Genomic DNA, 13,165 nt, shown 5'->3' on the forward strand with positions numbered 1-13,165 from the left:
AGTTTCCAAAAGACTGTTGTTGCTGCAGGGAGCTAAATAACAAACATGCTAAACATGCTATGCGCTCATGTGTCCAGTTGGGTAGGTAGCCTATGTCAGGCTACGTGTGCATGTTTGCAACGTTTTGATAGAGACGGTGGTGCTGAGACATGTCGGATTTGGTTTTGTGGCAACACATCACAGTCATCAACATCCAGTGCGCTGTGGTTGCAACACAACTCTGAGACTGAGATGTCAGAAACTGGTCTTGTGAAACCCACGAATGCAAGGCCGTGTGAAAGTGCTCTGGGGAGCCACCACCACTCACTCTGAGGTCAGATCACCAGCTCCAGTCAGAGACCTAGGCCATGTTGGTGATGACCTCTGCAGAAATCACTGATTCAACCGCCATCGGTGATGTGTCCTTGCAACGTCTAATAAGATAAGATTCTCAGGTGCAACTGCTGGCGCGGTAGTTTCCCAGCCAAAGAGCTGGTCAGTTGCTGCCAACGCAAATGAGGAAATACCTTCTGTCTAGACGGCCGGTGCCAACGGCTGTGCCCATCTCTAATTGTTACAGTATTGCAGACCTTGGCCGGGGCCAAAGGCTCTCCTTTGCTAAAGTATCATGATCACGATGTAACTGAATAGAATGCCAAAGTAAACTCTTGGTTTGGACCTTGCTTTGGTGACCTAATGCCACTCCGAGATGCATATGTTTGCATACACTATCTTTTTTTTTTAATACATGAACTCATGTGCAAACACTATTTCATAGTCTTATTTATACTCTGTAATGAAGTTTGCATGAGTGTGCTTTGCTCTGTGTCTTTTCTTGGTGAGAAACATGGAGCTTCTCCTGAGATTACACAGTATTTTTTATTTTATTTCAGTGTGCAGTAGTGATGTGCTTAATGAGCTCAAAGTAATGACAGGTTTTCTCAGTATATCATTAGCACAATGCATTTAATTTGATTGCAATAAGTGGAATAAAGTCTGGCAAATTTCTTCATGTACACTCAAGTCCGGGGGACTGCAACCGGGCCCCCTTGGAATCATTCTAACGTTCCCCCATCTTGGGGCGCCTCTGACTTATGTTCACTGAAACTCCCCTAAAACCAGAGCTCCACAACATGTGTGATTGTACTCTTCATATGTGATGCGATCTAGGAAATCCCTTCACATGCACTCAAATATCCTTGATTTTTGCTCCGTTTTAACCCTCTCTAAAGATTCTGATACCATCCTGGCTAAATCCTGGATACCATCCTCCCAAAATCTTGGATGTTACTAGGATGGTATCAGAATCATAAATTGCCAAAATTGCACCATGTGAAAGGTTTTTCCAGATTGCATCACATATGATATTTGGCATAACAGGCTGACTTAATTTCTGATTATGTTAAATCTTCCTAAATCTCACTGGAAACTGACGTACCCTGGATTTAATGTCTGCTGATTTTGCCTCTTATTTTTACCATGGATTTCCAGTTAAAATAATCTTACTCCAGTCCACAGAGAGGATCGTAATGCAAAGATTAATCCCTGTAGTGTTTTGTATGTTGTTTGAGTCCTTCAAAGCAATGACCTTCTTAACAATGGTGAAGAGTTCCATTTGGTGACTTGGTGCCATGAGAGGGACACATTGGCTTCTGTGAGCTCTCAGAATAGCCGTGTCAGGGGTCCGTGCGTGTCCGAGGTCACGGCATTTTCCTATCGTCTGCCAGGCTGACTGTTTGGCAATCAGGGGCAGTATTACAGGGCACTATTAACACACCCCTAACAAGCCCCCCAATACGCCCACCTGCATAGTGGACACCATGTAGCTTTTCTCTCCCTCTTTCTCTTTCGGACTCTATCCTTCTCTTCGTCTCCTCTCTCTTTCTCTCTATCTCTCCATCACTTTCTCTCTGCCTTCAGCACTCTCTCTGTCTTCCTCCCCTTGGCAGAGTCTGTCTGCCTGCTCTCTCTCTCTCTCTCTCTCTCTCTCTCTCTCTCTCCTCATGACCAGAGAGAGCTGAAACACTGCTGTGTGACTAGGACACTGGCCAGTCATGCAGGAGATGCCAGACAATTGGTTTGGAAATTGACGACCTTTGCCATCGGTAATAAAAAAAAAATGTCTTTCGAAATGATGCTGGCAGACGTATCAAGGTCTAACTCTCTATCAGAGTGGACTCAGTGACGAAGATAGTCTGGGTTGGGTACATTTATTTCTTTGGCAATATCACATGAGAGGCAATTTCATCATTACACTATTGAATTCTGTACAACGATCATCATTGTTAACTGTACAATGTACATTTGCAATATATTAGTAATACAATTAGCTGGATTTGAACTACTTTTCACAGTTTTGGTCCATCTCCTGTTGGGAGTACAGTTTAATTTTGGAAGATTCTTCATTTTCTTCAGAACAACACACAATTCTGTCTTTATTTGTTGTTTGCGGGAAGTACTTCAACAGTTTATTTAAGTTTGCTTAACCTTACAGTCACATCTTTCCTGACAGACGTTATTGTCAGTGAGATTGGGCTCAAGATGTGAGGCCAAGAGCCACATTTCTTTAGATAACATTTTCTAAAAAGATCACAAGATGAGCTCAGAATTTCTAACATCTGTCCAGAAAGGGATTTCTTTGAGAGGCAAAACTTTTCAACCTGAGACATATTTGAGACAACTCAACATTAGAAGTAGATACACTTTCTCATTTATGCATCATAAGGAATACCGTCACTGTCCTCAGCAAGTCCATGTGTGGCAATGGCTTTTTATCGTCCCTCAGTTAGTCAGGAAGTCAGGAAACTTGATTCGCCAAACAATGCCTTTGGTATATAAGGATTGTGTGTGTGTGTGTGTGTGTGTGTGTGTGTGTGTGTGTGTGTGTGTGTGTGTGTGTGTGTGTGTGTGTGTGTGTGTGTGTGTGTGTGTGTGTGTGTGTGTGTGTGCGTAGATGTGGAAGAGGAAGGAAGAGTCCGTCTCAGATGAAGCTTAGATGAGTATCCTCAGGTACTCCATAATTGCCCTTGTGCTCCTCAAACAGCTTGCTCAGCTCGTCCATGTAAAGCTGGTGAAGAGCGTCCAGATCTTCAGCTGACGGCTTGTCACACTTCTCCACTCTGATGGGCTTGCCCACTGTCAAAAAGAGACCATGCTGTTAGCATTCACTGCTGTTAAATGTAGATGCACAGGGAAAATACTGTAGCTTACTCTCTATATTTCCCATATCTACCACAGAATCCCTGGAACTGTATTAATAGTTGCTTTATGAATGTATCAAATGTATAAATATGTGTAAGAGAACTTCAATTACATTCAGGGCAAAAAGAAAATAAACTTGGAACGCACAACATATTTGTCCATACTGTAACTAAGCCAGTTGGCCAGACTTGGCCAAATCAATTGATCGAGAATCACTCAGGGCTCCTGTGATGGCATGGTTTCAGGTGAACCAGTGACCTTCCTTGATCAAAGATCCTCACGTTTACTGATATGAAACCCGAGCTCTGGGTGGTCAGCTCTGGGAGATACTGGCAACTGACCGCTGCAGCGCTTGTGCAACAATGTGGATCAGTTCCCAGGAGACCAGAGCCAACTTAAATCAAGCTTAAGATAGAACCACTTGAACAGCAACCAACCAACTGGTAAACACACACACACAGTAGGCTACACATACATGTACATACACATACACATACACACACACACACACACACACACACACGCACACACACACACTCATATTTATACAGATACTTGTAATGCCTCAACATGTGCACACTGGTGTGTGTGTGTGTGTGTGTGTGTGTGTGTGTGTGTGTGTGTGTGTGTGTGTGTGAGAGAGAGAGAGAGAGAGAGAGAGAGAGAGAGAGAAAGAGAGAGAAAGATCATTTCTTATTCGACTGCCAGAAGATTTCATTCGATATCACTTGATAAGATGGCTATGCTGAACTGGCAAATGCCATAAAGATAGTAAACTCTGTCTATGCAGGGCTACATGTCTGGTGCTCTTTAGAGCACCTGCACTCTGCACTGCACTCACTCACCAACTGTATTAATCGGTTTCCTGTATGGCATGAGACCAAAGCTGTACTGGAAGACGCCACGCGCATGGAAAAGCGGTAGAGAGATACCCATGACCCTCTGCAGCCGCTCCTGAATCCACCTGAGCCAGGTGCCTTTGGAGTTGTCCACCTGGTCAAAGACCTCATTCTCGCCGAAAGAGTACACTGGCACCAGGTGGGCGCTGGAGGAAACACACAGAGTCGGTGAAGATGGAGATAAACATCGTGTTTGTGCACAACATTACAGGGCTATGAGATTGAAGAGACTATTCTCCAAAATTAATCACTTCAGGCTTTGCACGGCTTAAAAAAATACACTTATAGCAATCATAAAGATTTTCAACTAGAATGAATAATTAAAATGAGCTGAATATCATCTTCGCCATTAATCATGCCACAATTGTGACCGAAAAAAAAACAAATCTGGCTACTGTGCCATTAAACATGAAATTGTATGAATTATCAAGATACATGATTTTGATCATTTTCATGTCTGGGAAAAATTTGGGATTAAATGGGTTTTAACTACTACATCTAAACAATACAAGGACATGTCACATTAATTTAAAGTACTATCACCAATTCATAAAACATTGTGTTGTGGTCTTACCCATTCTCCATGGCCAGTTTGATGAAGCCCTTCTTCTGGGCCAGTAGCACGCAGTATGCCCCCGGTCGGGCATCCAAGGCTTCAGGGGCTCCACCCACCGCTATCACCACGGCATTGCCCCCTCCTTTCCGCCGCAGCAGGTAGCTGGCGCTGTCTTTATCAGAGGGGATTAACCCTGGAACACACACACACACAGCGGTCGTCTACTTTTTCATTTGGTATATATTAATTCGGGGCTTCTCTAGCCTGTACTGCAGAGTGAAGGACAGTGTGAGTGGAGTGAGTGGGAGGTGGGCAGAGGAAAGTGACCTCTGGTTCCTCGGAGCCCGTATAGGTGGTGGTGCAGGACCTATGTCAGTGATTTCGCATGATGAGCATCTTAGTTAAATATTGCCCTCCATTTTCAAGTGACTACTTCTGGACTTCTGACTAACTAGAAAACGATCAGGCACCTAAATACATCCCACACATACAGTCGTACAGTATGTAAGTTCTTTCACCCAATATTACTTGATGATTGACTAATGATTTTAACCCTGTTTGTGTCAAAATGGTTTGCTAGGGTATAGACCCTTTCAATCTGTTCCTAGAGGATTTTGAACTTTGAAAACCAACACTGTACTGTACTGTACAAATACTGTGAAATGAAAATTAATCTGGATTTAGCTCTACATGTGTTTTGATCATTTTTGTATGTTACCATTACCTGAATTTCGTTTTCAGTGCTACCAGATCGTGCCATCATATGTCAATAATTGCATTGTATTAACCATGAAAATCAATACCCAGGGCTGATTCCTCTGATTAATCAAATGCAACGCCCCGCCCCCCCCCCCTCAACATATTTACCCTCCTAATAAACATACTGTACAGACACACCTACATTCTCTCATTTTGGTTCCTGATACACTAAGAACAACATGGTTCTTCATCGGTACCTGCACACATGATGTAGTCCCTGAAGAACGGGGCGCGGAACCACAGGGGCAGCATGAGCAGGTAGGGGCACAGGCCCGGGAACAGCGTGCCGAAGCCAGTGGCCCCAGTGCAGAAGTTGGTGAAGGCCCCCGCCACCAGGATCCCATGGGGGTGGAAGCCCACTATGTAGTTTTGCCTGGGGTCCAGGTCAGCTGTCTTAACGAGCTGAAACAGAAGGAGCCAAACATCATAAGGCTGCCTTTATCTTGCTTAACAAATCTGTCAGGAGACAACCAACAATGTTAAATGGCGGGCTAAAATAGGAGGAAATGATTATGGTTTTCAAACAGAGTTGCTACATTTCTACACAAATTCCTCCTTGAGGAGAAGTTTGAGGATTTCACATCCTGAAATAATCTAGAGAATCTTGAGAATATACTGTAACAGTGCATGGGTATGCAGATGTTGAGGTGGGATGGTGGATTGCTAGGTGTAGACACCTGGCCTTTGGAGACTTTTTCCAGCATGCCTTGTAATCCTTTTCCGGTAGTGCAAGTCTCATCAGACTTTATCTCATAGGGGAGCCAGGTACAGTAAGGCATTAATAAACCATCCTTTCTCTTTACAGCTATAGAGTCAACAAGGCTCTAAACCGTAATCTTACAGGGTCTATGGGAACCAGCCAAAGGACTTCTTTCACCAAAAAAGTAAAGTTAGCATCCAGCTCTGCATAATTGAATAATTTAATATAATTTAATTCACAAATAATACAGTAAACGCTGTAAAATCCAAAGTTCCTGCGGATTTCATCACTGACTACAACAACAACACTGCAGCCATGTTTTGTTGCCTCCATTATCTGCGTATGAGGGACTAGATAAGCAGGCTTCACACTTCAGGCCGTGAGGAAGTTGTCAAAGGTTGCTGTACCTCGCGTGCAGCACTGCATAACACGGCGGTGTCAAAAACAGAGCAGTTCAGTGGTTGTTTGTGTGTTGTGCAGTGTTTGAGATCAGCAGTTCAAGGCTACAAGGGGCTGCACCCAAAGCTAGGGCTGAACTCCCTGGCAAAAACAAGCTCAAAGCCTGTTTATACCGACGGGACCTGAGATGAGATGAGATGGTACAGACTTTTACTCTTGACTCTGACTTTTTGTCAACCATAGTCACATTTTAAGCTTTTGTCTCTCAAACAGAAACTATTTTCTAAAATGTTCTATACTGAGTAGCAGGAATGGAGTGAATCAGAGCACGAACTAAGTGGAAAATTCAGGGGTTGACTGCTGTTTACAAACACTTCCCAATTCAGTTCTGTTATCAAACAAATGTACCATGACTAGCAGAGTTGCTGAATGATTTCAACTAAGATTGAGATTGATATTTGGTTAATAATCATTTGATTAATGTAAGTAAATATGTAAATATGAGGATTTTATGTTTCCTAACTATAGGACAAGGGCCAAATTATGCAGACAAAAAATATTCAATTATTCCACACCAGTTTTACTGAGTTGTTTTTAGAGTGACATCAGGACTTCAGTGGTCATCTTATTCTCCATTTAGCTAATTTAAAGAACACTGTATTTTGCGGGTGTTTAGGCTACATTTGACCAATCTGTCAAGGCAATAGTTCAGTTTGAATCCAGATGCACTCTTTTTCTGTATTTTGATCCCTCTATTTTTGGATACATACTATATTACGCAGAGGTTAATCATTAGATCAGCCCTTTTCAAAAACAGAGAGTAGGCTGATCAATCTCCCATTAGTCTTTCATCAGCTTCTCTGGGCTTTTCCATGATACTGATTGACCAGAGTAAACAAGACCATGAGGCTGGTTAATTCCACTATTTTGCCTTGAGTTATCACAAAACCCAATGTCACAGAGCACATATAAAGCACATGAATGGAACCCATTCTATCTGGATGAGGCTGATGACTGATAATATGTTATTTGGAAAAGATCATAGCATAATTCGCCATGCTTATCTGGTGCAGAGCATACACGACAGGGGAAGTCCATGTCATCAAATGACTCTCATGAGCTCTGAGGTAATGATGACCAGGAGTTCTTCCGCACTTCAGTTTGCCCTACCACGCATTCAAACCCTCGGCTCAATGATTTGGACGCATAGCAAATTTGTAAAAATTCTGTCCATAGGTGGCACTACAACTGCCTCATGTTAAAAATCTTCAAATGTGAATATGAGTAAATAAATAAGACATGTGTTCATAGGATATTAATAATAAGGGGCTTTCAAATTTCTTTCAAATTTCTTGTCCCCACAAAACTTTAGCTCCGTTCTGCTCTGACAGAAGGGTCTTTTCATCACAGACACATGAGCTGCATTAATGGGAATTCCCATTAATGGGAATAACAGAGCGTAGGATGTAACTGATTTCCTCACAGACTCTAATCTTCATCAAGTTCACTACATCTTCTAACCTACTCCTACCATCAGACCTGCCCCATGCACTCAGGAGGCTCTGGCCAGAGGGTGTGTGTGGCACACACACATGAGGTGGCAGTGCTGCAGATGCTTGATGAGAACGGTGGTTGGGATTCAGTGATGAGATTGATTACACGCCCCAAAGAGAGGTGCCTTTCACTGCATCCTCATCCTCTCCCGCTATGTCTTCATGGTGCATAGTCACATGGTCTCACAATGTCCTCAAGCTAAGTTTTCTTTGAAGAGATGGCTTTGTTCAGACATCATGTAATTTCTTTTGGTACTTGACGATATTGAATTGAAATAGTCCTCCAGCTGTATCTACAGTATAACATTATTTTTTTCTAATTTTAGTTGATTAGAGGTGCTCAGGTAAAGGTATGCTTAAGTCTTGTTATGCTAAGAACAGGGCAGTGTAGTGTTAATGCAGTAGGCTACCCCATGGCAACCTCTTTTAAGAGCTGTTAAGAGTTGTTAATGTTGCATGCTGTCTTCACGGTTACTTCATATAGTAATTTCCTGCATATAAGCCGCATTGTGTATAAGCCGCAGGACAGTGTTTTATGCAAGTTAAAAGAAACAAAACCATATTAACACCATATTAACTGCCCCCTATATCAACCTCAAAGCTGAAAAAATCTTGCAAAATCAATGTATAAGCCGTGTTTAATAGTCTGGAAATTACTGTATATCTTTTGGATTATCCTAACCCCTGAACCTCAACAATCTCAACAATCTCACTATCCTTGACCCCTCAGTCATAAATAAACGATATTGCTTGTTGGTTTTAGAAGACTGGGACTGTTTGCCATCATGTTATCCCTGTTTTTAAATTAAATCAGGGACCGTGGCAGGTTCTGACTGCTGATATGTTGGGGACGGCCCAATCGTCTTGTAGCACAACTCATTCTCTCTCTCTCAGTTCCCAAACAGTGGGTGTTGGTTGTACTGTATGCAGAGTTCAAAAGATCATCAACAAGCAATGAAAGTGTAATATCTACAGACTATCTGATAAGGCAACTGACCGTACCAGTTGTTTCTGTTCACATCTGATAACAAAACGGAACAACACACAATATTTACATCTAGTCCCATTTCTTTTCTGTAAATACTGCAAGATTGACACATAAATTACCCTGCTTTATACAGTCAATCCAATATCAAACATGCATGCTCAAAGGTAATAGTCTTACTCCTAATCAAAAATAGAATCCGGACATCCAAAGGCCAGTCTGACAATATGGAGCAAAATCAGCTGGATGACTAACATCCTCACCAATATATATGGTGACTAACATCCTCACCATGTGAACTATGCTTATATCTTGCTTGTCCCAGAAGAATGGCTGGACTCCAATTATCTTTATTTTCGTATGTCAATGTATTATTAAAGATCATCCATGACTGTAAGAGAATAGTAAGATTAAATTGTTGGTCAGAAAATGAAAAAAAAGTTAAAGTAAAAGTAAAGCACAACTGCTGTATTGATGTTGGCTAATAACATGGATGGATAGAGCTTTTGGAAATGATCACCCATTTTGTGATTGTCTGTAGTGACCATCAGTAGCACTAGATGGTGGTAGGGTGCTCTATTCCAGTATACCAGAGTGACCGTTGGACATCATAGACATAGGGTGGCTCTAATTCGTCTTTTATACATCCTCCCTTCCTTCCTTGGTCCTCGTCCTCACTGATCTACATAAAGAATGATGGGGCGGCAACAATGGGATAGTCTATCCAGTGTTAGTTATAGATCAGTGCCTAGCCTGGAGGACCGAGCATCGAGGATCGAGGAGAGAGGTTGAGAGGCACCCATTGAGTATACCAACTTCAATTTTACTATGGGGGGAAATGGACAGAGTATAGACAAGTTTTGTTTTAAATGTCCATCTCCATAAATAGAGCTTGGAGGTTTTCTTGACTACCAGCAAGTCAGATTACTCAGGGCTGATACCCATTAACATTCATAATACTGTATCTGAATTAAGATTTTAAGATTTTTTTTTCCCTTTGATATACATTTACAGCCACCACTTATATAGAAATCCCAGCTTTGTTTTTCTCTACTATGATGAGTCACTGTAGACATTAAACTCTGCCACACACACACATACACACACACACACACACACACACACACACACACACACACACACACACACACACACACACACACACACACACACACACACACACACACATAAACACACATACACACTCCTATGGGTATGTACTGTATGTCCCTCACCTTGATGGGGAAGTAGTCCCTCATGTAGTCCCACACTGGGATGTTACAGAGGTAGGGGACCCTCCTGCCCCCCTTAGAGGGAGTGTCCCAGTCGATGAACCACCACACGGCATACAGCACACTGATGAGCCAGAAACGAGTGAACAGCAGGATGAAGAAGAGCGCAATGCAGGTCTGGGCTGGGGAGGGGTGTAGAGTACACACACACACACACACACACACACACACACACACACACACACACACACACACACACAGGATAAAGAAAGGGGGAAAATACTGCAGTCAAAATCTATTACTGTAAATACAATCTTGTTATGCTGTTACTGTAATTGTTACTGAGGGCAGAGGTGAAGCATTGTCATCCTAAAGCTACACTCTGCTGAATAATTGCTGATATAACAAACATTGATAGGCTTGACAGTGCATATTCAGCCTGTTCATCTCTGTGGAACCATTAACACATTGAAACAAAGAGCACAGAATATAGCCTGGGTACACCCATACTGCCTTCTGCACGATTTCATTCACGCTAGCCTATAGAAACCATGGACCTAATTTCGCCTCAGCTAGGGAACCAATAGCTTTCATTTTCATCACATGTCATTTTGAAGTATAAAACGCTCTATATGTCATCTTGAATAGGCTGGCTAGCCAATGAACTATGCACAGACGCATTTGATAGACATCCGCAGGGCCCAATAAACGGCTCTGGGCATTCGTAAACCATGCCTCAAATATGAGAAAATGAATGTTTGGATCCCAGACCACATCTCATTGAGGCGTTAGCCAGGCAACAGAGTATATATAATCTGACACATTTAACTCAAATAATGTGTCAGAACATCAGTGCCACATGTTACAGTAACAGACAGACAAAGGCAGCACCAGCAGCTGAACACACACACAGGCCTCCAGTAACATCCTAACATCATGAAACAGGCACACTGAAAGAGGGGAGTTGCCACCCAAGGGACTCCTGCTGTCACAGAGAGCATGGGTAGGAGCCGGAGGTAAGCAGGTTAGAGAGCTTTGTTATGTAAATTGCTCTCATCTTACTCATCACTACTCTCTAGAGATGGATTAGCAGCTGTGCTTCGTGTTAACATGCTCGGCCCCTGTCAGATGATCAGGACCACTGAAAGAGATGGGGAGACGTTGTGCACTCTGTGACTATGGCTACAAATTGGGCCGTGTGAGGTGTGAGCGAGCATGTACATGTACCACACAGAGCTAACATGTCTTGTTGCAAACATTCCGCCCTGACCAGTACAATAAGGTACCAGAGGGCAGTTCAGCAGGGAAATGAGACACAAAGGTCAGGCAGACTTGATACAGCAAAAGCACATAGAAGGTCATGAGTTTGATACCCTGGGGGCACACATCCTGATCAGATAATATACACATCTTGATTGTGAGTCAATTACAAGAAAAATGGCTGCAGATAGCACAGGTTACAGTACCTATAGAGCAAGGGGGAGAATGGGTTGTTTCTTATTTACACATACAGTAATGTTTACAGTCTATATTAGCATTTGGTGGAGTTTGACCCCGGGTTGGTGAAATAGGGCCAGGATATTTTAGCTGCTTTTTGCATGTTTGCTTATCCTATTTCCCCACCGTAGTATCTGTGTGTTGTGTAATGTAATGAAGCTATGACAATTAATTCACATCATTCAGCCATTGAATATGAACATAAAGATTAATGATTCATTAAATTCATGCAGCTGTTATGAGCAGAATGTCATTACGGACAATGGACATGACATGTTTTCCCCACTAGGGGGCGACTGTTTCCCATAAGGCCCTCCTGCAGAACCTCCATCATTTACATCTGTTTACATTAATTCATTTAGAAAAAGCTTTCATCCTAATCGATATCAAGTATAGTATGGGGAAACATTTGAATTGGCATCTGTGTTACATAAGGTTGTGACACCATGACCTATGGGTGGATAACATAAAACTAATGTTATCAAGATATGATCAGGGGGGTGGGGCTACAAGGTGAGGGTGGGCTGAGGTCAAGCACTGATTCATGTGTCTTGTTCTGTCCTGCGCTGAGCTAGCCATCTTGTTTCACACCATTTTTATGTTGATCCAAAAATTCAAGAATTCCATTAGAAAGTCTTGGCGAGCTGGTTTTTTTTTTTTTTTCAGAGTGACCTTATGAAGAGATTAAAATAACACCCCCATCCTGATCACTGACTCTTCTCCATGTAAACAAAGGGTATGCAGATAGTCAAGGCTGCACAGTAGGCCTCAGCAAGATATCCTACTGTGAGTTTCATTACTCAGTGCATTTGTCAATCATCTCATTGTGATTTTGAAATCTACCAGCAGCACATGTTTGTGGAAAAGTAATGGCATTTCAAACATGTATCTAAAGTAAGTAATAAGTCATCAAAGACAGTGCCAATCAATATGACAGTGTGACATAGTACAGTACTGTATGTGTATCATGCTACACAAACAGACTGGAGAGAAGATGAAAAGACAGAAAGAAAGCAAGGTCCAACTGAATGGTTTTAATACCTGCAGAGGTGGCTAACACAGACATGCACACACACACACACACACACACACAGACACACACACACACACACGTGTGCGCGCACACATACACGCACACACACACACACACACAAACACACACACACACACACACACACACACACACACACACACTACACGTACACACACATGCACACCTACCAAGGCCGAGGAAGGAGTAGACCCACTGGAGAACTGCAGCCGTCTGTAGCCTCCTGTTCAGGGGCACGTTTCTAGGTGCAAATTCGATCTTCATGGTGAGCTCGCGGCGTGGAGCGGAGAAAGGCAACCAAGCTACCGGAGGTAGGCTGAGGTCTGACAGATCGACCCAGAGTCAGGCTTCACC

The 13,165-nt window shown here is 42.6% G+C and overlaps 1 protein-coding gene across 1 annotated transcript; it reads right to left on the reverse strand.

The window, feature by feature from the left end:
* Positions 1-2,173: 2,173 nt before the first annotated feature.
* On the reverse strand, positions 2,174-13,109 carry mogat2 (monoacylglycerol O-acyltransferase 2). The gene is made up of 6 exons (XM_062536597.1): positions 12,982-13,109; positions 10,267-10,445; positions 5,592-5,796; positions 4,654-4,828; positions 4,026-4,225; positions 2,174-3,114 (listed from the first exon to the last, which is right to left on the reverse strand). The coding sequence occupies exons 1-6, from the start codon at positions 13,073-13,075 to the stop codon at positions 2,960-2,962; spliced, it is 1,008 nt and encodes a 335-aa protein (XP_062392581.1). The 5' UTR covers positions 13,076-13,109; the 3' UTR covers positions 2,174-2,959.
* Between the last annotated feature and the right edge of the window lie 56 nt (positions 13,110-13,165).

The sequence above is a fragment of the Sardina pilchardus genome, chromosome 5 (genome assembly GCF_963854185.1).
Source record: "Sardina pilchardus chromosome 5, fSarPil1.1, whole genome shotgun sequence".
Taxonomy (NCBI): Eukaryota; Metazoa; Chordata; class Actinopteri; order Clupeiformes; family Clupeidae; genus Sardina; species Sardina pilchardus.